Source organism: Papaver somniferum, chromosome 1, assembly GCF_003573695.1.
Source record: "Papaver somniferum cultivar HN1 chromosome 1, ASM357369v1, whole genome shotgun sequence".
Taxonomy (NCBI): Eukaryota; Viridiplantae; Streptophyta; class Magnoliopsida; order Ranunculales; family Papaveraceae; genus Papaver; species Papaver somniferum.
Window position 1 is genome coordinate 187,407,588 of NC_039358.1, and position 20,949 is coordinate 187,428,536.

At 35.1% G+C, this 20,949-nt stretch overlaps 1 protein-coding gene, 2 long non-coding RNA genes and 1 pseudogene across 4 annotated transcripts; 3 read left to right on the forward strand and 1 right to left on the reverse strand.

Annotated features, from left to right (window-relative positions):
* Positions 1 to 3,521: 3,521 nt before the first annotated feature.
* Positions 3,522 to 9,185, forward strand: LOC113355836 (annotated as a pseudogene).
* A 1,293-nt stretch (positions 9,186 to 10,478) lies between these two features.
* LOC113355838 (serine hydroxymethyltransferase 3, chloroplastic-like) lies at positions 10,479 to 13,063 on the forward strand (the record flags this gene model as incomplete). Its single annotated transcript, XM_026598800.1, has 5 exons — positions 10,479 to 10,590; positions 10,692 to 10,805; positions 10,917 to 11,038; positions 11,167 to 11,223; positions 12,986 to 13,063. Coding segments are annotated over 5 exons (483 nt in total), but the record flags the coding sequence as incomplete, so codon positions are not given.
* A 717-nt stretch (positions 13,064 to 13,780) lies between these two features.
* On the forward strand, positions 13,781 to 15,588 carry LOC113334569. Its single transcript, XR_003352869.1, has 3 exons — positions 13,781 to 14,030; positions 14,219 to 14,274; positions 15,088 to 15,588. It is a non-coding gene; the product is annotated as an uncharacterized LOC113334569 (long non-coding RNA).
* A 429-nt stretch (positions 15,589 to 16,017) lies between these two features.
* On the reverse strand, positions 16,018 to 19,098 carry LOC113310053. 2 transcript variants are annotated; one of them, XR_003340897.1, is made up of 4 exons: positions 18,787 to 19,098; positions 18,568 to 18,722; positions 17,355 to 17,415; positions 16,018 to 16,391 (listed from the first exon to the last, which is right to left on the reverse strand). It is a non-coding gene; the product is annotated as an uncharacterized LOC113310053 (long non-coding RNA). The 2 variants fall into 2 exon arrangements; XR_003340895.1 differs by having other exon boundaries at positions 18,568 to 18,694; positions 18,787 to 19,090.
* Between the last annotated feature and the right edge of the window lie 1,851 nt (positions 19,099 to 20,949).

A 20,949-nucleotide genomic window follows, 5' to 3' on the forward strand; every position in this document is an offset into this window, starting at 1 on the left:
AGAAGAAAACAGATTGTTTTTGATGTGTTGGAATGGGAGAACATCTTTGCTACTTATAGTGATATTCATGCCTGTTGGTAGTGTCGTTTCATCACCAACAGACGCTTCCAAAAGCCATTAATGGTGGCTTATGGGAAGAGATGCGTCTGTTCAATTTTGAATGGAAACGATCACCGTATAACTCTGCGTAGAGGCAAACCTTGAAAATATCCAATAACTAGGAGGTGTTCTCGATAGTAATAGGGTCTCGATTGATTAAAGGGTTTGAACTCAATTGAGGCCGAGAAATCAGAAATCAGTGAGAGTGGAAGCAATGTTGAATCAATAGGAACATGGAAAATTAACTCGCGTCCGTGTAGGAGAATCATGTGGGAATTTTCAGACCAAAAAAGAAAATAGGAGGAAAAGTCTATTACTGATTCATAACTACAAGTATGGTACTATAAATGTTAGGTTGAATTTATATGCTTGTGTTGATCGAAATTCTGCAGGGAAGGAGCTGTGTGCAAGCATAAGAATCAAATTAAACTCATCCCATCATCTCCAGCAACGGGCAAACAAGTTGTTTGTATAAATGCTTAATGCTGGAAGTCCAGCTATTATCCTAGAGGTTGTTAACTCTCAACAGATCTTTTTTCAGGTTTGTCTTCTTAATATGTAGAGTCTATTTTTGAGTATTGATGTCAACTATAATCCTTATTTTCGATTAACAATCTGACATTGTCTAACTCTAATTTCTTAGATTACTATTTTAGCATGGGACTGATGTACCAGCAGGTACTGATTGAGGCACAACTACACCCCATTGTAAGTTTGGTTGTCCAACATGTATCCTTACACAGTCACTTGAAGCAATTAAGAAACCAAAGTATGTGATATGCATTACTGAATTACCAACAATTACTGAAAAGATTACATACTTATGTGCATTAACTAATGCAAAGACAAAAGAAGTCGATAAGGCAGTTCCAGATCATTAATCGACTGTCTTTTTATCTGTTTTTGTATATATTGTCCAAAAGAATCTGATTTATTCTGTTTTAACTTTCTGATGCATGAGAGGCAATGCCACAAGGGGACTCAGAGGTTCGCTTTATCTCTCTAGATTTATACCCTGAAATATATGTCCGTTCCTGCTTTTTGAGGTTTGCTTAGTAAAAGAGACTTCTCTAGGGTTGGATGATGATTAATTTTGATTGGTTTAGTTTAAACCTGTTATTCTTTTAATTAAGAACATTTGTTTCTTAATTAAGATATTGATTTTCCAGGTATAACTCGAATAAACTTTAATCATGAATATGTTTATCTGTATGTTTGTTAGTTTAAAAAAAAATACATTTGAACACCTTGCACCCTGTGGTTCTTCTTGCTGAAACTGGATTCGACAAGATGACAACGCTTTTTCTAGAGTTTTAAATCCTTTCGGTAGTCTCAAGGATCCCTTGAGGTGTTTTATTTCCCCTAATTGATTGAATTTTATGTGAATTAAATTTGAGTTTTTCTGATTTGTTTGGTTTTCGATAATAGATTAATATTTTTGGTTGAAGGAAATTTGGAAGGCAAAGTTGGATTATACGGTATTGCAACTTGGGTTGTTGTGATAACCCAATGATTGGAAAGAATACTAATGGGAGGCAAAGTGCAATCAGGTGTATTTGTCGAACTCGAAGTCAAGCTTGGTTTTAGACTGTTTGAAAAAGGAGTCTTAATTGCTTTTACAGTTTTTGAGCAAATTTTTGCGGGCACATTCTTAGCTTTTTATTTGTGGTTATGATAGTGGTGAAGGCATCCCAGATTGATGCTATCATTTGTTGGAGAAATTTTTGCTGGCACATTCTTAGCTTTTTATTTGTGGATGTAGGAATTACCAATAGGTACCATTATAGTGTTCTTAGTTAGTGGCAGGTCCACCCATTAAAGCCCACTAATCAGAGGTCCATAATTAAGAGAAAACATGAAAATGGACCAAATTTTTTAAGCCCAGGTCATGTACACGTGCGGGACAAATTGTGCAAAATTTCTAAATACCTAAACTACCCTTCCAATCCTACATATATTAAAGCAGTCTATTTCAAAGTTTCTAAAAAAAATTTCAGCCGATTATTCTTGGGAAAATTCTGCTCTCTTTCTTCTTCTGGATTTAGGATTAGGGTTTCTGAAGATTTCTTCTGCGATTTTTAACAGGTATGTTGCTTAATCTTTTCGTTTTCTTCTTTCTGCTACAGTTTAATGGAGATAGGTTGTGTTCTGTTTTTTTTTTTATGATTCTTGTTCGTTTTTATTCAGTTATTTGGTTAGATTGTTAAGTTTTTAGTTTCTTTTAGCTTTCGATTTGATTATCTTTCTGTTTTCTTTTCAAAATCAGTTTTGTTTTCACTTTCAGATCGTATTATCCAGCAGTACATATATGACATACTCATTGTTTCTGCTACAGTTTTTGAATCATTATAAGATTTGAATTTTGGATCATGGAGATCGGTTGTGTTCTGTTTGTTTTTTATGAATCTTTTTCGTATTTATTCAGTTATTTGGTTAGATTGTTAAGTTTTTAGCTTATTTTAGTTCGATTTGATTATATTTCTGTTTTATTTTCAAAATCAGGTTTGTTTTCACTTTCAGATCGTATTATCCAGCAGTACATATATGACATACTCATTGTTTATGCTCTTGGATTCTGTTTCTTGCATAGATCTTTCACTTTTTTTAGTTTGACCCATCAGTACGTATGTGAAATACCGTATTACGTGCTTCGATTCTGCTGTTTCTCCTAGATTCTTAATTATTCTTTGTCATGCAGTTGATTTTGTAGTTCATGAATCTGCAGTACATATATGGCATACTCATAGAAACTGCTCTTAGAATCTGTTTCTTGCATAGATCTCTCACTTTTTTTAGTTTGACCCATCAGTACGTATGTGAAATACTGTATTTTAATACTGTTACATATTTGTGACATTTGCAGGTTCAAAACATGTCTGATGCAGAGTGTTCCAATCCAAATACCTACTGCTATGCATACATTTATTATAATCATCATCATTTTGCTCACCTGGTTACTTTTAAGTCTAGTATTGATGACCTGAAATTTCTTATTTGTGAAAACTGGGGAACCTTGAACCCTTCTCAGATTATCATCACTTATGTTGAGAATGGTGTCAAAGTGCCTGTGGTTGCTGACTTTGCTGTGTTTTTGCTCCTTTTTTAGTCTTACCCTTCAGTACTTATGTGAAATACTGTAATATGTATTTCGATTCTCTTATTTTTCATAGATCTGTCACCTGTTGTTGTCATACTGTTGATTTGTAGTTCATGAATCTTCAGTACATATATCGCATACTGATAGGAAGTGCTCCTTGTTATGTTTAAGGAGAAGTGAAGTAGATGCAGGCATACAGTGGAGCTGCAATAATGGGTGCTGCTGTACAACAACCCAATCTTTTTACTAAAGGTTCTTCAAATTTTTTCCCCAAGTTGGGTACTACTACTGCGGATAGATTACCTTCTAAAGTTAGGCAGACCCTGAAGTACGTTCAATAATTGATAGTGAGAAGAATCGTCAGTTTAACATCTTGGAGCTCATTGCTTCAGAGAATTTTACATCTCGCGCAGTGATGGAAGCTGTGGGTTCTTGTCTCACAAACAAGTATTCAGAAGGGCTTTCTGGTAAAAGGTAAAGATGGTGCTTAATGTTGTATTTTTCCCTGTATTTGTATTAAAATGCATTTGATCATTTCATTCTGCAATGTAGGTATTATGGTGGAAATGAGTACATTGATGAGCTAGAGACACTTTGTCAACAAAGGGATTTGTTCATGTAACTGGCACAGGGTCTGGATCTTCTTCATGGAGGTCACTTGTCACATGGATTTATGACTCCTAAAAGACGGGTATCTGGGACTTCGATTTATTTTGAATCGATGCCCTACCGTCTTGATGAATCAACAGGTGCTTCACTGCATTCTTATATTGTGTAATGACTATGTGGTCTATTGTTGTTCATTTATAATTCGTTGATAATTTTCATTCATTACCAAATTCACTTGCAGGCCTTATTGATTATGACATGCTTGAGAAAACTGCCACCCTCTTTCGACCAAAACTCATCATTGTTGGTGCTAGTGCTTATCCTCGTGATTTCGATTATCCTCGAATGAGAAAGGTATACACATATATTTTGATTGTCAACAGTTGTTATTCTTAGTGATCAGAGAATCAGACTAGTTAACCCATTACGCACACCTAATTCCCTTTCCTGCTATGTTTCTTGAATATTGCAGATTCTGTTGGGGCTTTTCTCATGATGGATATGGCTCACATAAGTGGTTTCGTTACTGCATCTGTACTTTCCGACCCATTTGAATACTGTGATGTTGTAACAACCACCACTCACAAGGTACACCTAGTCACATTCATGAAGTCTGCAAGACTGCAACTACTGACACCAACACAAGCAACATTTGTTTTTATTGGTTTAGGTTCAAGGGTCATGTTGTTTACTATGTCTTCTGTTTCAATTTGCAGTCATTACGAGGTCCCAGAGGTGGCATGATTTTCTACAAGAAAGATCTTGTTCTTTGGGTTGATATGGAATCTGCGATTAACAATGCTGTTTTCCCAGGGTTACAGGTAACTAAAACTGTAGCGGTTATTTGTGATTTATCATTGGTTCAACATTATAACATTTTTTAGGTTTGTTACAGTTGTTTTTCGTGTATGAATTGACAGTACATATATGGCGTACTGATACAAAACTCTTCTAATTTTGTTTTATTTGAAGTTTTTCCAATTTTTTTGGTTCGATCCATGAGTATGTATGTATAATACTGATAGGAAGTGCTATTTGCTTTGTTTTTGCTCCTTTTTTAGTCTTACCCTTCAGTACTTATGTGAAATACTGTAATATGTCTTTCGATTCTCTTATTTTTCATAGATCTGTCACCTGTTGTTGTCATACTGTTGATTTGTAGTTCATGAATCTTCAGTACATATATCGCATACTGATAGGAAGTGCTCCTTGTTATGTTTAAGGAGAAGTGAAGTAGATGCAGGCATACAGTGGAGCTGCAATAATGGGTGTTGCTGTACAACAACCCAATCTTTTTACTAAAGGTTCTTCAACTTTTTTTCCCAAGTTGGGTACTACTACTGCGGATAGATTACCTTCTCAAGTTAGGCAGACCCTGAAGTACGTTCAATAATTGATAGTGAGAAGAATCGTCAGTTTAACAGCTTGGAGCTCATTGCTTCAGAGAATTTTACATCTCGCGCAGTGATGGAAGCTGTGGGTTTTTGTCTCACAAACAAGTATTCAGAAGGGCTTTCTGGTAAAAGGTAAAGATGGTGCTTAATGTTGTATTTTTTCCCTGTATTTGTATTGAAATGCATTTGATCATTTCATTCTGCAATGTAGGTATTATGGTGGCAATGAGTACATTGATGAGCTAGAGACACTTTGTCAACAAAGGGATTTGTTCATGTAACTGGCACAGGGTATGGATCTTCCTCATGGAGGTCACTTGTCACATGGATTTATGACTCCTAAAAGACGGGTATCTGGGACTTCGATTTATTTTGAATCGATGCCCTACCGTCTTGATGAATCAACAGGTGCTGCTCTGCATTCTTATATTGTGTAATGACTATGTGGTCTATTTTTGTTCATTTATAATTCGTTGATAATTTGCATTCATTACCAAATTCACTTGCAGGCCTTATTGATTATGATATGCTTGAGAAAACTGCCACCCTCTTTCGACCAAAACTCATCATTGTTGGTGCTAGTGCTTATCCTCGTGATTTCGATTATCCTCGAATGAGAAAGGTATACACATATATTTTGATTGTCAACAGTTGTTATTCTTAGTGATCAGAGAATCAGACTAGTTAACCCATTACGCACACCTAATTCCCTTTCCTGCTATGTTTCTTGAATATTGCAGATTCTGTTGGGGCTTTTCTCATGATGGATATGGCTCACATAAGTGGTTTCGTTACTGCATCTGTACTTTCCGACCCATTTGAATACTGTGATGTTGTAACAACCACCACTCACAAGGTACACCTAGTCACATTCATGAAGTCTGCAAGACTGCAACTACTGACACCAACACAAGCAACATTTGTTTTTATTGGTTTAGGTTCAAGGGTCATGTTGTTTACTATGTCTTCTGTTTCAATTTGCAGTCATTACGAGGTCCCAGAGGTGGCATGATTTTCTACAAGAAAGATCTTGTTCTTTGGGTTGATATGGAATCTGCGATTAACAATGCTGTTTTCCCAGGGTTACAGGTAACTAAAACTGTAGCGGTTATTTGTGATTTATCATTGGTTAAACATTATAACATTTTTTAGGTTTGTTACAGTTGTTTTTCGTGTATGAATTGACAGTACATATATGGCGTACTGATACAAAACTCTTCTAATTTTGTTTTATTTGATTTTTTTCCAATTTTTTTGGTTCGATCCATGAGTATGTATGTATAATACTGATAGGAAGTGCTATTTGCTTTGTTTTTGCTCCTTTTTTAGTCTTACCCTTCAGTACTTATGTGAAATACTGTAATATGTCTTTCGATTCTCTTATTTTTCATAGATCTGTCACCTGTTGTTGTCATACTGTTGATTTGTAGTTCATGAATCTTCAGTACATATATCGCATACTGATAGGAAGTGCTCCTTGTTATGTTTAAGGAGAAGTGAAGTAGATGCAGGCATACAGTGGAGCTGCAATAATGGGTGCTGCTGTACAACAACCCAATCTTTTTACTAAAGGTTCTTCAAATTTTTTCCCCAAGTTGGGTACTACTACTGCGGATAGATTACCTTCTAAAGTTAGGCAGACCCTGAAGTACGTTCAATAATTGATAGTGAGAAGAATCGTCAGTTTAACATCTTGGAGCTCATTGCTTCAGAGAATTTTACATCTCGCGCAGTGATGGAAGCTGTGGGTTCTTGTCTCACAAACAAGTATTCAGAAGGGCTTTCTGGTAAAAGGTAAAGATGGTGCTTAATGTTGTATTTTTCCCTGTATTTGTATTAAAATGCATTTGATCATTTCATTCTGCAATGTAGGTATTATGGTGGCAATGAGTACATTGATGAGCTAGAGACACTTTGTCAACAAAGGGATTTGTTCATGTAACTGGCACAGGGTCTGGATCTTCCTCATGGAGGTCACTTGTCACATGGATTTATGACTCCTAAAAGACGGGTATCTGGGACTTCGATTTATTTTGAATCGATGCCCTACCGTCTTGATGAATCAACAGGTGCTGCTCTGCATTCTTATATTGTGTAATGACTATGTGGTCTATTGTTGTTCATTTATAATTCGTTGATAATTTGCATTCATTACCAAATTCACTTGCAGGCCTTATTGATTATGATATGCTTGAGAAAACTGCCACCCTCTTTCGACCAAAACTCATCATTGTTGGTGCTAGTGCTTATCCTCGTGATTTCGATTATCCTCGAATAAGAAAGGTATACACATATATTTTGATTGTCAACAGTTGTTATTCTTAGTGATCAGAGAATCAGACTAGTTAACCCATTACGCACACCTAATTCCCTTTCCTGCTATGTTTCTTGAATATTGCAGATTCTGTTGGGGCTTTTCTCATGATGGATATGGCTCACATAAGTGGTTTCGTTACTGCATCTGTACTTTCCGACCCATTTGAATACTGTGATGTTGTAACAACCACCACTCACAAGGTACACCTAGTCACATTCATGAAGTCTGCAAGACTGCAACTACTGACACCAACACAAGCAACATTTGTTTTTATTGGTTTAGGTTCAAGGGTCATGTTGTTTACTATGTCTTATGTTTCAATTTGCAGTCATTACGAGGTCCCAGAGGTGGCATGATTTTCTACAAGAAAGATCTTGTTCTTTGGGTTGATATGGAATCTGCGATTAACAATGCTGTTTTCCCAGGGTTACAGGTAACTAAAACTGTAGCGGTTATTTGTGATTTATCATTGGTTAAACATTATAACATTTTTTAGGTTTGTTACAGTTGTTTTTCGTGTATGAATTGACAGTACATATATGGCGTACTGATACAAAACTCTTCTAATTTTGTTTTATTTGAATTTTTTCCAATTTTTTTGGTTCGATCCATGAGTGTGTATGTATAATACTGATAGGAATTTCTATTTGCTTTGTTTTTGCTCCTTTTTTAGTCTTACCCTTCAGTACTTATGTGAAATACTGTAATATGTCTTTCGATTCTCTTATTTTTCATAGATCTGTCACCTGTTGTTGTCATACTGTTGATTTGTAGTTCATGAATCTTCAGTACATATATCGCATACTGATAGGAAGTGCTCCTTGTTATGTTTAAGGAGAAGTGAAGTAGATGCAGGCATACAGTGGAGCTGCAATAATGGGTGCTGTTGTACAACAACCCAATCTTTTTACTAAAGGTTCTTCAAAATTTTTCCCCAAGTTGGGTACTACTACTGCGGATAGATTACCTTCTAAAGTTAGGCAGACCCTGAAGTACGTTCAATAATTGATAGTGAGAAGAATCGTCAGTTTAACATCTTGGAGCTCATTGCTTCAGAGAATTTTACATCTCGCGCAGTGATGGAAGCTGTGGGTTCTTGTCTCACAAACAAGTATTCAGAAGGGCTTTCTGGTAAAAGGTAAAGATGGTGCTTAATGTTGTATTTTTCCCTGTATTTGTATTAAAATGCATTTGATCATTTCATTCTGCAATGTAGGTATTATGGTGGCAATGAGTACATTGATGAGCTAGAGACACTTTGTCAACAAAGGGATTTGTTCATGTAACTGGCACAGGGTCTGGATCTTCCTCATGGAGGTCACTTGTCACATGGATTTATGACTCCTAAAAGACGGGTATCTGGGACTTCGATTTATTTTGAATCGATGCCCTACCGTCTTGATGAATCAACAGGTGCTGCTCTGCATTCTTATATTGTGTAATGACTATGTGGTCTATTGTTGTTCATTTATAATTCGTTGATAATTTGCATTCATTACCAAATTCACTTGCAGGCCTTATTGATTATGATATGCTTGAGAAAACTGCCACCCTCTTTCGACCAAAACTCATCATTGTTGGTGCTAGTGCTTATCCTCGTGATTTCGATTATCCTCTAATAAGAAAGGTATACACATATATTTTGATTGTCAACAGTTGTTATTCTTAGTGATCAGAGAATCAGACTAGTTAACCCATTACGCACACCTAATTCCCTTTCCTGCTATGTTTCTTGAATATTGCAGATTCTGTTGGGGCTTTTCTCATGATGGATATGGCTCACATAAGTGGTTTCGTTACTGCATCTGTACTTTCCGACCCATTTGAATACTGTGATGTTGTAACAACCACCACTCACAAGGTACACCTAGTCACATTCATGAAGTCTGCAAGACTGCAACTACTGACACCAACACAAGCAACATTTGTTTTTATTGGTTTAGGTTCAAGGGTCATGTTGTTTACTATGTCTTCTGTTTCAATTTGCAGTCATTACGAGGTCCCAGAGGTGGCATGATTTTCTACAAGAAAGATCTTGTTCTTTGGGTTGATATGGAATCTGCGATTAACAATGCTGTTTTCCCAGGGTTACAGGTAACTAAAACTGTAGCGGTTATTTGTGATTTATCATTGGTTAAACATTATAACATTTTTTAGGTTTGTTACAGTTGTTTTTCGTGTATGAATTGACAGTACATATATGGCGTACTGATACAAAACTCTTCTAATTTTGTTTTATTTGATTTTTTTCCAATTTTTTTGGTTCGATCCATGAGTATGTATGTATAATACTGATAGGAAGTGCTATTTGCTTTGTTTTTGCTCCTTTTTTAGTCTTACCCTTCAGTACTTATGTGAAATACTGTAATATGTCTTTCGATTCTCTTATTTTTCATAGATCTGTCACCTGTTGTTGTCATACTGTTGATTTGTAGTTCATGAATCTTCAGTACATATATCGCATACTGATAGGAAGTGCTCCTTGTTATGTTTAAGGAGAAGTGAAGTAGATGCAGGCATACAGTGGAGCTGCAATAATGGGTGCTGCTGTACAACAACCCAATCTTTTTACTAAAGGTTCTTCAAATTTTTTCCCCAAGTTGGGTACTACTACTGCGGATAGATTACCTTCTAAAGTTAGGCAGACCCTGAAGTACGTTCAATAATTGATAGTGAGAAGAATCGTCAGTTTAACATCTTGGAGCTCATTGCTTCAGAGAATTTTACATCTCGCGCAGTGATGGAAGCTGTGGGTTCTTGTCTCACAAACAAGTATTCAGAAGGGCTTTCTGGTAAAAGGTAAAGATGGTGCTTAATGTTGTATTTTTCCCTGTATTTGTATTAAAATGCATTTGATCATTTCATTCTGCAATGTAGGTATTATGGTGGCAATGAGTACATTGATGAGCTAGAGACACTTTGTCAACAAAGGGATTTGTTCATGTAACTGGCACAGGGTCTGGATCTTCCTCATGGAGGTCACTTGTCACATGGATTTATGACTCCTAAAAGACGGGTATCTGGGACTTCGATTTATTTTGAATCGATGCCCTACCGTCTTGATGAATCAACAGGTGCTGCTCTGCATTCTTATATTGTGTAATGACTATGTGGTCTATTGTTGTTCATTTATAATTCGTTGATAATTTGCATTCATTACCAAATTCACTTGCAGGCCTTATTGATTATGATATGCTTGAGAAAACTGCCACCCTCTTTCGACCAAAACTCATCATTGTTGGTGCTAGTGCTTATCCTCGTGATTTCGATTATCCTCGAATGAGAAAGGTATACACATATATTTTGATTGTCAACAGTTGTTATTCTTAGTGATCAGAGAATCAGACTAGTTAACCCATTACGCACACCTAATTCCCTTTCCTGCTATGTTTCTTGAATATTGCAGATTCTGTTGGGGCTTTTCTCATGATGGATATGGCTCACATAAGTGGTTTCGTTACTGCATCTGTACTTTCCGACCCATTTGAATACTGTGATGTTGTAACAACCACCACTCACAAGGTACACCTAGTCACATTCATGAAGTCTGCAAGACTGCAACTACTGACACCAACACAAGCAACATTTGTTTTTATTGGTTTAGGTTCAAGGGTCATGTTGTTTACTATGTCTTCTGTTTCAATTTGCAGTCATTACGAGGTCCCAGAGGTGGCATGATTTTCTACAAGAAAGATCTTGTTCTTTGGGTTGATATGGAATCTGCGATTAACAATGCTGTTTTCCCAGGGTTACAGGTAACTAAAACTGTAGCGGTTATTTGTGATTTATCATTGGTTCAACATTATAACATTTTTTAGGTTTGTTACAGTTGTTTTTCGTGTATGAATTGACAGTACATATATGGCGTACTGATACAAAACTCTTCTAATTTTGTTTTATTTGAAGTTTTTCCAATTTTTTTGGTTCGATCCATGAGTATGTATGTATAATACTGATAGGAAGTGCTATTTGCTTTGTTTTTGCTCCTTTTTTAGTCTTACCCTTCAGTACTTATGTGAAATACTGTAATATGTCTTTCGATTCTCTTATTTTTCATAGATCTGTCACCTGTTGTTGTCATACTGTTGATTTGTAGTTCATGAATCTTCAGTACATATATCGCATACTGATAGGAAGTGCTCCTTGTTATGTATAATACAGGTAACTAAAACTGTAGCGGTTATTTGTGATTTATCATTGGTTAAACATTATAACATTTTTTAGGTTTGTTACAGTTGTTTTTCGTGTATGAATTGACAGTACATATATGGCGTACTGATACAAAACTCTTCTAATTTTGTTTTATTTGAAGTTTTTCCAATTTTTTTGGTTCGATCCATGAGTATGTATGTATAATACTGATAGGAAGTGCTATTTGCTTTGTTTTTGCTCCTTTTTTAGTCTTACCCTTCAGTACTTATGTGAAATACTGTAATATGTCTTTCGATTCTCTTATTTTTCATAGATCTGTCACCTGTTGTTGTCATACTGTTGATTTGTAGTTCATGAATCTTCAGTACATATATCGCATACTGATAGGAAGTGCTCCTTGTTATGTTTGATTCAGTACGTATATGAAATACTGAAATAGATGCTCTTTGTTACGTTTGATTCAGTACTGGAATTGGATATGGAGATGATCTGGAGCTGCAATTCAGAACTTATTGCAAGAAATGACAGATTTTGAATGATAGGAATAGGAGTTGTTGTTGGTTCAGATTTGCAAGCTTGTGAAATTGGTGGTGGTCTTGATGAAGTTACAAATTGGTTGTGACGTGTGTTTGAAAGAAGGTGTGATGCAAATGGATTTGGAGGAACATAGAAGGTTGGGTTGTTACATTGTATGATCCTACAATGTATGTGATGTAATACGTTTTCTAATTTATTTATCATTGATTCTTACAGATTTGTACTCTACCTGGAAGCAGTGCAGCAAATATGTACTCGAATTTGTAAGCATTCAGATATATAATCGGATTTGTAAGCAGTACGACAGATATGTACTCAGACAGATGTGTACTCAAATTTGTAAGCAGTGTAGCAAATATGTACTCGAATTTTTAAGCAGTGTACCAGATATGTACTCAAATTTGTAAGCAGTGTAGACACACACGTTTGGTAGTAATGGGCATTATGGACATTTCCATGTTTTAATTAATTTTGGACCTCCGGATAAAAAAAATTCTGGTTGGACCCTACTATAAATAACTATATGGGCCCAGGACCAAACAAGAAATTTTCCTTTGTGGATATGACAGTGGTGAAGTGCACTCCATTGCTGTAATTGCATCCGTGAAATGATAAGGTATTAGAATCTTTTAGTTTTTTTTTCCAGTTTGTAATTTGATTAATTAGTGTTAAAGGATATCTTCTTCTTCATCTTATCAAGCAGGATGGAAAATTTTTAAACCTTTGATCAACAATCAAGGTGCTCGGGTTGATATATTATGATTGTGGCTAAAATAACAGGCCGGTGTTGAAGGTGGCATAGCCACGGTATGGCAACACAGGAGTGGTTGGTCGTGGCTTAATGGGAATTTGAGGTAAAGGATATGATGGTTTTACTCTGTTTGCGAAATAGAATTTACCCAAAAGGAGTTACCAAAGGTAAAACTATAATAATGGAAGACAAAGAAAAATTATAGCGGTTCGTTTATAATCTAATTAGTTGGGCATCTTCTTGGTTTCTTTCTTCTGCTCTTGGTATTCCGAGAATTCTATCTAGCCCTAGAAATTTTTCTTAGATTGCTTTGATGCATAAAAATTTGGTATTCTGCTCTTGGCACCTAATCCTCGGAACATTCCAACAAAATTAGTTTAACCGTTTATTGATTTAATTTGGTATTTCCGTTCGGGACATATAATTTTTTTGGCGGCGTGGTTGATGCCTTGGCCCGACCTAATAATAGAGAACGACCTTACTAAAAATTCAGTCCGTTCTTATACGTTTACAAAAGAAATTCATACCTGGCTAAGAGTTCCTTTTTGTGTACCTGTTGAGATCGAAAGAGAACAGGAAAAGAAAAGCCGAATTCAATTTACAGCCAAACCCCTAGAATCTACGGCTACTGGTTGGGAGGAAGGAATACTGTCTTAAGTTTTATCGGAAATATACGTTTGAGAACATTATCTGTATACCCCTAGTATGAGATCCATTCAAAAATACCCTTTTGAACTTAATTTATTCCCCCAGGCTTTTACAAGCCCGAAAGCCGAATTACTAGATTACCAAAATAGCCTCCATAAGTACAAACCATTGATTTCTTCAGCCGGTGTTTTCATTTCTCATTCTCTCTCTCTCCAGGCGAAAAACAGAAACAGATATGACTGAAATACACAAAAACAGATGAAAGCTTCAAAATCAACCTCTGAATCGATCCAAAATCAGTAGATTAATACTATTACATGATCTAGGAGATCAAATCTGACCAAAACACCAAGAGAAAAAAGAAGAGAAAATTATGTTTCAGTAATTGGATCTTCAACAACAACGTTTTGGAAAGACAAATCGAAGGTAAACAACGGTTTTGTTTCTCAGATTAGTTCATTTGATTTCAATTTTTAGGGTTCCGTTCATGACTTATGTTCAAAAAATTGTTCGATTCATCAATTTTCTTCTACCTTTCAAATAGATTTAGTTTTTACACATTGTTACTGATTTATGTTAAATTAATACCAATTTTCTTTGATTTAATATTGCAGGCAATCAAAAACAACAAACTCAGCAGCTTTTGTTGGTGTTAAAGAAATCAGTAAAGGTAAGTTTACTGGTTTACTTGTTTCTGTTTAATTTCATAGTGATTTTGTTTCCTTTACTGATTTCGGTTAATTTACTGTTGGATTAGTAGTATAGCAGTTTGAGTTTTACTGTTTAATTGTAATATAATTGAAGGTACTAAAGGTATTTGGGTAGATAGGTTACAACTGGTAATGTGATGTTGACATTAGCGTTTTTAGGTAGTTAGTTTTCTTGTTCTAATTTTTAAAGAAATGTTGAACATGTTTTTAATTTTTGATATTTTATTTATGAAAATGTCGAATGAATCAACCATCGGATTGTAAACGAGTTTCTCTAATTGTAATGTTGATAGCCTGATGTTGAATTTAGGCTGTATATGTAACGTAGAATTCAGAAAGAAATTTAACTTTCAATAAAATTCAGTTGACTGTATGTATATGTCGTGGTATTTAGCATGAATGTTGAACTGTTGTGAGTAACAAATGTAGAGTAAAAAAACAGATATGTAACATGCTTTTTAACCAGAAGTTTGTTCCAACTTTCCCTATTGTTTGGTGTTATTCTAAAAGCATAAGAATATGATTGCGACTTTTTTTGCAGATGGTTTTCTGTATCTCTCATTGTGTTCTTGTCATGCTACTAACACTATAGTCAGGTTTATGTATATGTCTGTAAGGTTATTGTCAGGTTTTCCAGAAAATGGAAGCAACTTGCTCAAGTTGTCTCCAGAAACGGAGGCAACTTGCTCAAGTTGCCTCCATTACATGCTTAAAAATGTTAATTGTATTGTTAATAATGATTTTTTTTTCCTCTGTGCTTTCTTAAAATGCAGTAAGATGGCATGTTCTGGACCGAAAATAATGAATTTCACTTGCAGAAAAAGTGGATGGTGAGTACAAGAAATTACTGATCCCCATGTGCATATATAATGGAATTCACCCATTTCGTTGGTTGTCGCTTGCACTAGAAGATGGCGTATGGATGATCTACAACGAAAAAATCCAATTTACAACGTGCAGATCAATCTAAATTTGTCTTTTCCTGAACAACGTAAAATTTGTCGAATGGAAGTTAGAGCAAATGAAATGGTTGAGAAAGTAAACAAGAGAAGGGTTAGGATGCCGTTTCCGTTTCCTATCTTGAATGCAATTGATGAATGAAAGCTTCAAAAAAAGAAAAAAGATGCTAGCTTGAACGTCTGATTGAGCAAGTGTGTCTACTGCTAACAAAAACACTTTTATTAGTGTTGGTTATAATACTCTTTGCATAAATGTGATACTGTTATAAAAAACTATTGATTATATGAACGATTGAATTGTTTGATTGGACATAATATTGTTGTAATTTGATTGCAGATATAGTATTGTTACATGATGTGATTGCAGGTGTGCATAATAAAAAGAGAGATAAAAGACAAACTGACCCTGGAGGCAACTTGCTCAAGTTGACTCTAAAAAATGGAAGCAACTTGCTGCTAGTTGTCATCAAATATGGTGTCAACTAACAAAAGTTGTCTTCGAAAAAAATATACATGAACAAGAGATTCAAAATACATTGAGGCAACTTGCTCAAGTTGTCTCCAGAAATGAAAGTAACTTGGACCAGTTGTATCCAAAATATGGAGAGAAAACTGCCTGGAACAGACAGTTTAACAAAAGCTAAAACTAAAAAGAAAAAGAAAGGTTCAAATTCATAACAAGTTGGAAGAACAGTGTTTAACAAGTTGAAAGAACGTTGTTTAGAACAATTGCAACATAACAAGTTCAAAAAAAAAGAAAAACTGGAATAAAAAAATATCAAAAAACAATGATAACAAGTTCAGAAACATTAAATATCTGAAAAATGAAACATAACATGCCACCTTCATAAAAATATCAAAACAAAGATAACAAGTTCAGAAACGTTAAAAGTTGAACATAATCCTATACAAGTTGGACATATGAGGCCGCCCTCGGAATGTTGGTGCACGAGCATCCCATGGGGGTACTTCGTCATGTCTGGAGATTATGATATGCAAGCATGCCACGGTAACCACACTTCCTTTTCATAGAGTGACTACAAGGAAAGCTATGTATTGACCACTAACTTTAAGTATCTCCATCTTCCCCAAGAACAACTCCGAAACTAGAAAAATATCTGCAATAAAAATAAATACAAAATGAGTGGTTGAAAATGTTCAAAGCTATAAAACCGAACATAGTTATCACAAGTTGTCTCCATAAATGGAAGCAACTTAGTCAAGTTTTCTCCAAAAGCAACTTGGTCAAGTTGTCTCCAGATGTGGAAGCAACTTAGTCAAGTTGTCTCCAAAAGTGGAAGCAACTTAGTCAAGTTGTTTCTAAAAACTGGAGTCCATGAACCTATGGTATCTTATTTTTACGTAATCTCTATAACAACCATTTTTACCTGGAAAACCCCCAACCAATTGAAACATACAAACTCAACATTCATTTTGGTAGTGACTCAACTCACGACAAAATAAACTCAACACTTTGCATCCTCCTAACTATAATTAAATCAGAAATGCATGAAAAATGCTTAAGTTGCAAAAATTAATCTCTAAGACAACCATTTTTACCTGATAAGACAAACTAAAACAAATCAAAAAAGAAACTGAAACTTAATAGGAAGACAATAGATACAAGTTGTCACCAGAAAAAGGAAGCAACTAGCACCAGTTGTCTCCAGCAGTGGAAGCAACTTGGTCAAGTTGTTTCCAAAGATGGAAGCAACTTGATGAGGTTGTTTCCAAAATCTGAAGCCGAAAATTGTAACCTACAGCAACATTATCATACACAAAACATTAAAACATTGTTTTGTAACTTAAACTTTAGTAGAGAAGCGACTGCTTTGAGATGTATGCATAAAGATAATTTCACAGCAGTCGCTTCTAGCAATAGCATAAAGAAAATCTAGCGGATCATAAGATTCATAAACAGTACAACAACATAAATAAAATAACGTGAAAACACTGCGATATTTTGTTGGATATGTATGTCATGTGAACAAGCAACGTGGTAAAGCCGCAAGTATCATCGACATAGTGGAATACCAAAAAGATATAGCTAAAAGATAAGAAAGTTGATTGACCGGTGTTACCTCATTCATTTCAATACTTCATATAAGCTTTCCGCACTATCCTCCCAATATGTACAAAGGCCTTGGTTCACAGAAACAAATACTAGAATCAGATAACCTTTTTATGGTATTTGAAGTAGTAAAATTATGAAAAGCAAGATAGCCCTTCTAATATATAACGAGACACAAAAACAAGTCAGTGATATCCGAGAGGAACAAAATGAAAGGAGATGCTAAATAGATGGGCAGATACCCCATTCTTCCGAAGAGCTGTCATCCGAGCATAAATATCTAAATACATTTGGCTACATTCAACATAAAATGAAAGGAAATGCTAGATAAACCGGCACATACACTTGCAATTTTTTCTGCACAAACACATACACACTATATATAAGAAGACAAAATATATTGGACAATCGGTATTCATTTTCCAACACTAAAACAAAAGCAGACACCAAACATACTCAGTAATTGTAGCTCACAAACAAAAATGAACATAAAAAAAGTAACTATTTATGATTAATAACACATAACTTAAAACAAAAATGAAGAAATAACTTAAAATTTCGATAAATTCCAAATTCCAATCAACAAAATGAATCATCTTACATCCAATTGGTTCACAAAAAGCTAACAAAAGTGACCAATCAAGAGATAAGAAAAATCGATATAAGCACATAAATCAAGCCGTCTAATCATTTACAAATTTCACTTTCATATCCAAGAAAAATTATGCACGACGCAAATGCGAAAAAATGCTTTAACTTGATAATACCAAATGTTAAATTTGCTTGTAGTTGGCATTAACCAATGCTAGCACAAACATTCAGTAGTACATGTTGCACATTGAGCCAAGAAAATGATACAACTAAACATTGAAAATGAGGGAATAATGACTCACATGCTTGTAAAGACCAATTGATTCATATGAGAAATCATCTCTGCCATATAAATTCCCTAATTCGCAAAAAAAAAATGAACGAATCTAATCCAATTTGGCTTGAAAATTGTCGCCATTCACATAAATGCAAAAAACTCTGCTTGTTTTCAACTTTAGAAAATTGAAAACCTAAAAACGAATTCAGATCCATTAAAAACGATTGTAATTTGTGAAATGGAACTATAAATTCAAAATGATACTGTAATTTGAGTTTATATTATTCAAAATTAAAATAAAAATCACCATAGCCAACAATAGAGAAAGTAGAACAAACCGCCATCATTTGAATACCTTTCTTCTTTCACATCCACAAGAAATCACCACCACCACCATCTCCCAACCACCAAAATCACACCAAATCTCCACCACCACCTCAACAACCAGAACCGCCACTATCTCCTTCACCAATTTCATCATCCTATTCTCACCACCACCAACAACAATAACTACAACTAGTTAGAATACCACCATTACCAGCATAAACTTAAACAAGAGAAGAAAGACAATCACCTTTAATCTCCATCACCAATTTAGGAATCGACATAGCTTGAATTTCGATTTGTATCACGAGAATACAAATCCAAAAAGAGAAAGAAGATAATCAATCCATTTCTAGATCTGTATGTTCTTGATTTAGAGGCGGCGGCGACGATGAAGAATTCAATACTAGATGTTGCATTTGTGGTGGTGGTGGTGGGATTGGAAATAAAGTGATGGTACCGATGTAAATGGTGGCGGTACGTTTAGGGAAGAGGAGGAGCATGTGGTGCTACTGCTTATAATTTTTCTGATGCTTGGACCGAATAAATGAAGTAGAAGAAATAAGAGGCTAAGAGGGATTCAATAAGATAAGGTTTTGTTTTGGACTTATTTTTTACCCCTGAAGGGTGTTCGTGCAAAACCCATGAATACTAGGGGCATATATAACATTCCCACTTTTTTCTATCCTCTCTGCTTTTGACCTTGAGATTGTAGCACAAGATTTTGATGATTTGATTAGTGTTTAATCTCAGGATTTCTATCTCAGGTAAATTTTCTAAATAAACACTGATACCCATCTTTGATTGTTCTGTTTGTCAGATTTACATGTTCTGTGCTTGCTGTATAATGATGATAATGTTGCGGTCGAATTATGATTGATGGATTGTTGTTTAACACTTTGATGATTTTATAATTAGGGGTTTTCTTATTGCATTCCAAATTTTGAAATTTGACAGGGCGAGACGAGACATTGTTATATTCCAAGGTAAATTCATCACCTCTCATGACATTGTTATTATTCCAGTTCAGTTTTTTGTATATATAATGGTTAGGTTTTTTCGAATTAATCATGCTGAATTTCTGTTTATAGGGCATCGACTGATGCCTAAATTCTGATTAGTTTTTGCGTATCGGAAAGACGAGGAAACAGGGGTAACAGGAAAAAGGTAAACATATGGAAACCCTATAATCCTTAAGAACTTTTATTTCATCTGATTCCGGTTTGCAGCTAATTCTGGATTGATTTTGAATATAGTTGAATTCATCATTGTCTTATTTTTGCAAATCTTACTGCCTTATAGGCTACATCTTTGTCTTATATTAGAGAATTTTCCCCTCTTCTTTCAAATTGTCTTTCTCTATGACTCCATGGATTTTATCGATCCGTGCTTATCTCATACAGAATCTCATGCTGGTGCCTTTAATATACCTGAATCTCTTCTTTTGCCTGATCTCTATGTGGCAAAGCTACTTCATGAAGTAGGACTCTTCAAATCATTTGCAGCAGTTTAGTATTCTTTTAGGAAGTTTGGCTTTAGTTTTTTGATTTCTTATTGCTCGTTGCGGTTGCTGATCATATAAATTGGTCCAACTCTTTTCATTTCTAGGCAACCTTGCCGATGTTGTACTCAGATTCGTTTTTTTTTTATAATTAATGATATTATTCGGCTAGATTTTATCAACCAATCTTGGAGTACAATGTTTGGTATTCTTTAACCAAATTCAATTTGATTAGAATTGGACAACCAAACCTCTGTTGATTTTTTTTTTTAAAAAATTTGATGTGCAAGACGTCCTGTGATATATTGTGTTATTCCAAAAAATTGAGTTTTGTTTGTTCTTCATTATTCCTTAGTTGTGCTCACTTTGAAACTTGATCAGTTCCCTTTGACTCTTTCTATGGGGAATCAGTCTACTTTAGTGTATATTTTCATTATGGGTGTTTACAATAATTTGGTAATCCATCTTCACTCCTTTCATTATGTGATATGTACAATTCATACTCCGAATATTTTTGCAGAACAACTGTTCGATCCAGCTTAACATGGACTCCCGCAACATATTTGTAGCTGATCTCCCGTAGTCTTCATCGGTAGCCAAGGAAATAAGGGGGTTGTTTTCAGTACTGTGATATATTGTGCTATTCCAAAGAATTGAGTTTTGTTTGTTCTTCATTATTCCTTAGTTGTGCTCACTTTGAAACTTGATCAGTTCCCTTTGATTCTTTCTACGTGGAATCAGTCTACTTTAGTGTATATTGTCATTATGGGTGTTTACAATAATTTGATAATCGAATTTGGATGTTTGAATGGAATTCAAGTTGTCCAGGGAGAAACGCCTTGCTGTAGAACTGTTTTTGTCCAGTGTATATTTCATGTCAACGATGAATTATCACATCTATATAGTTTAAAA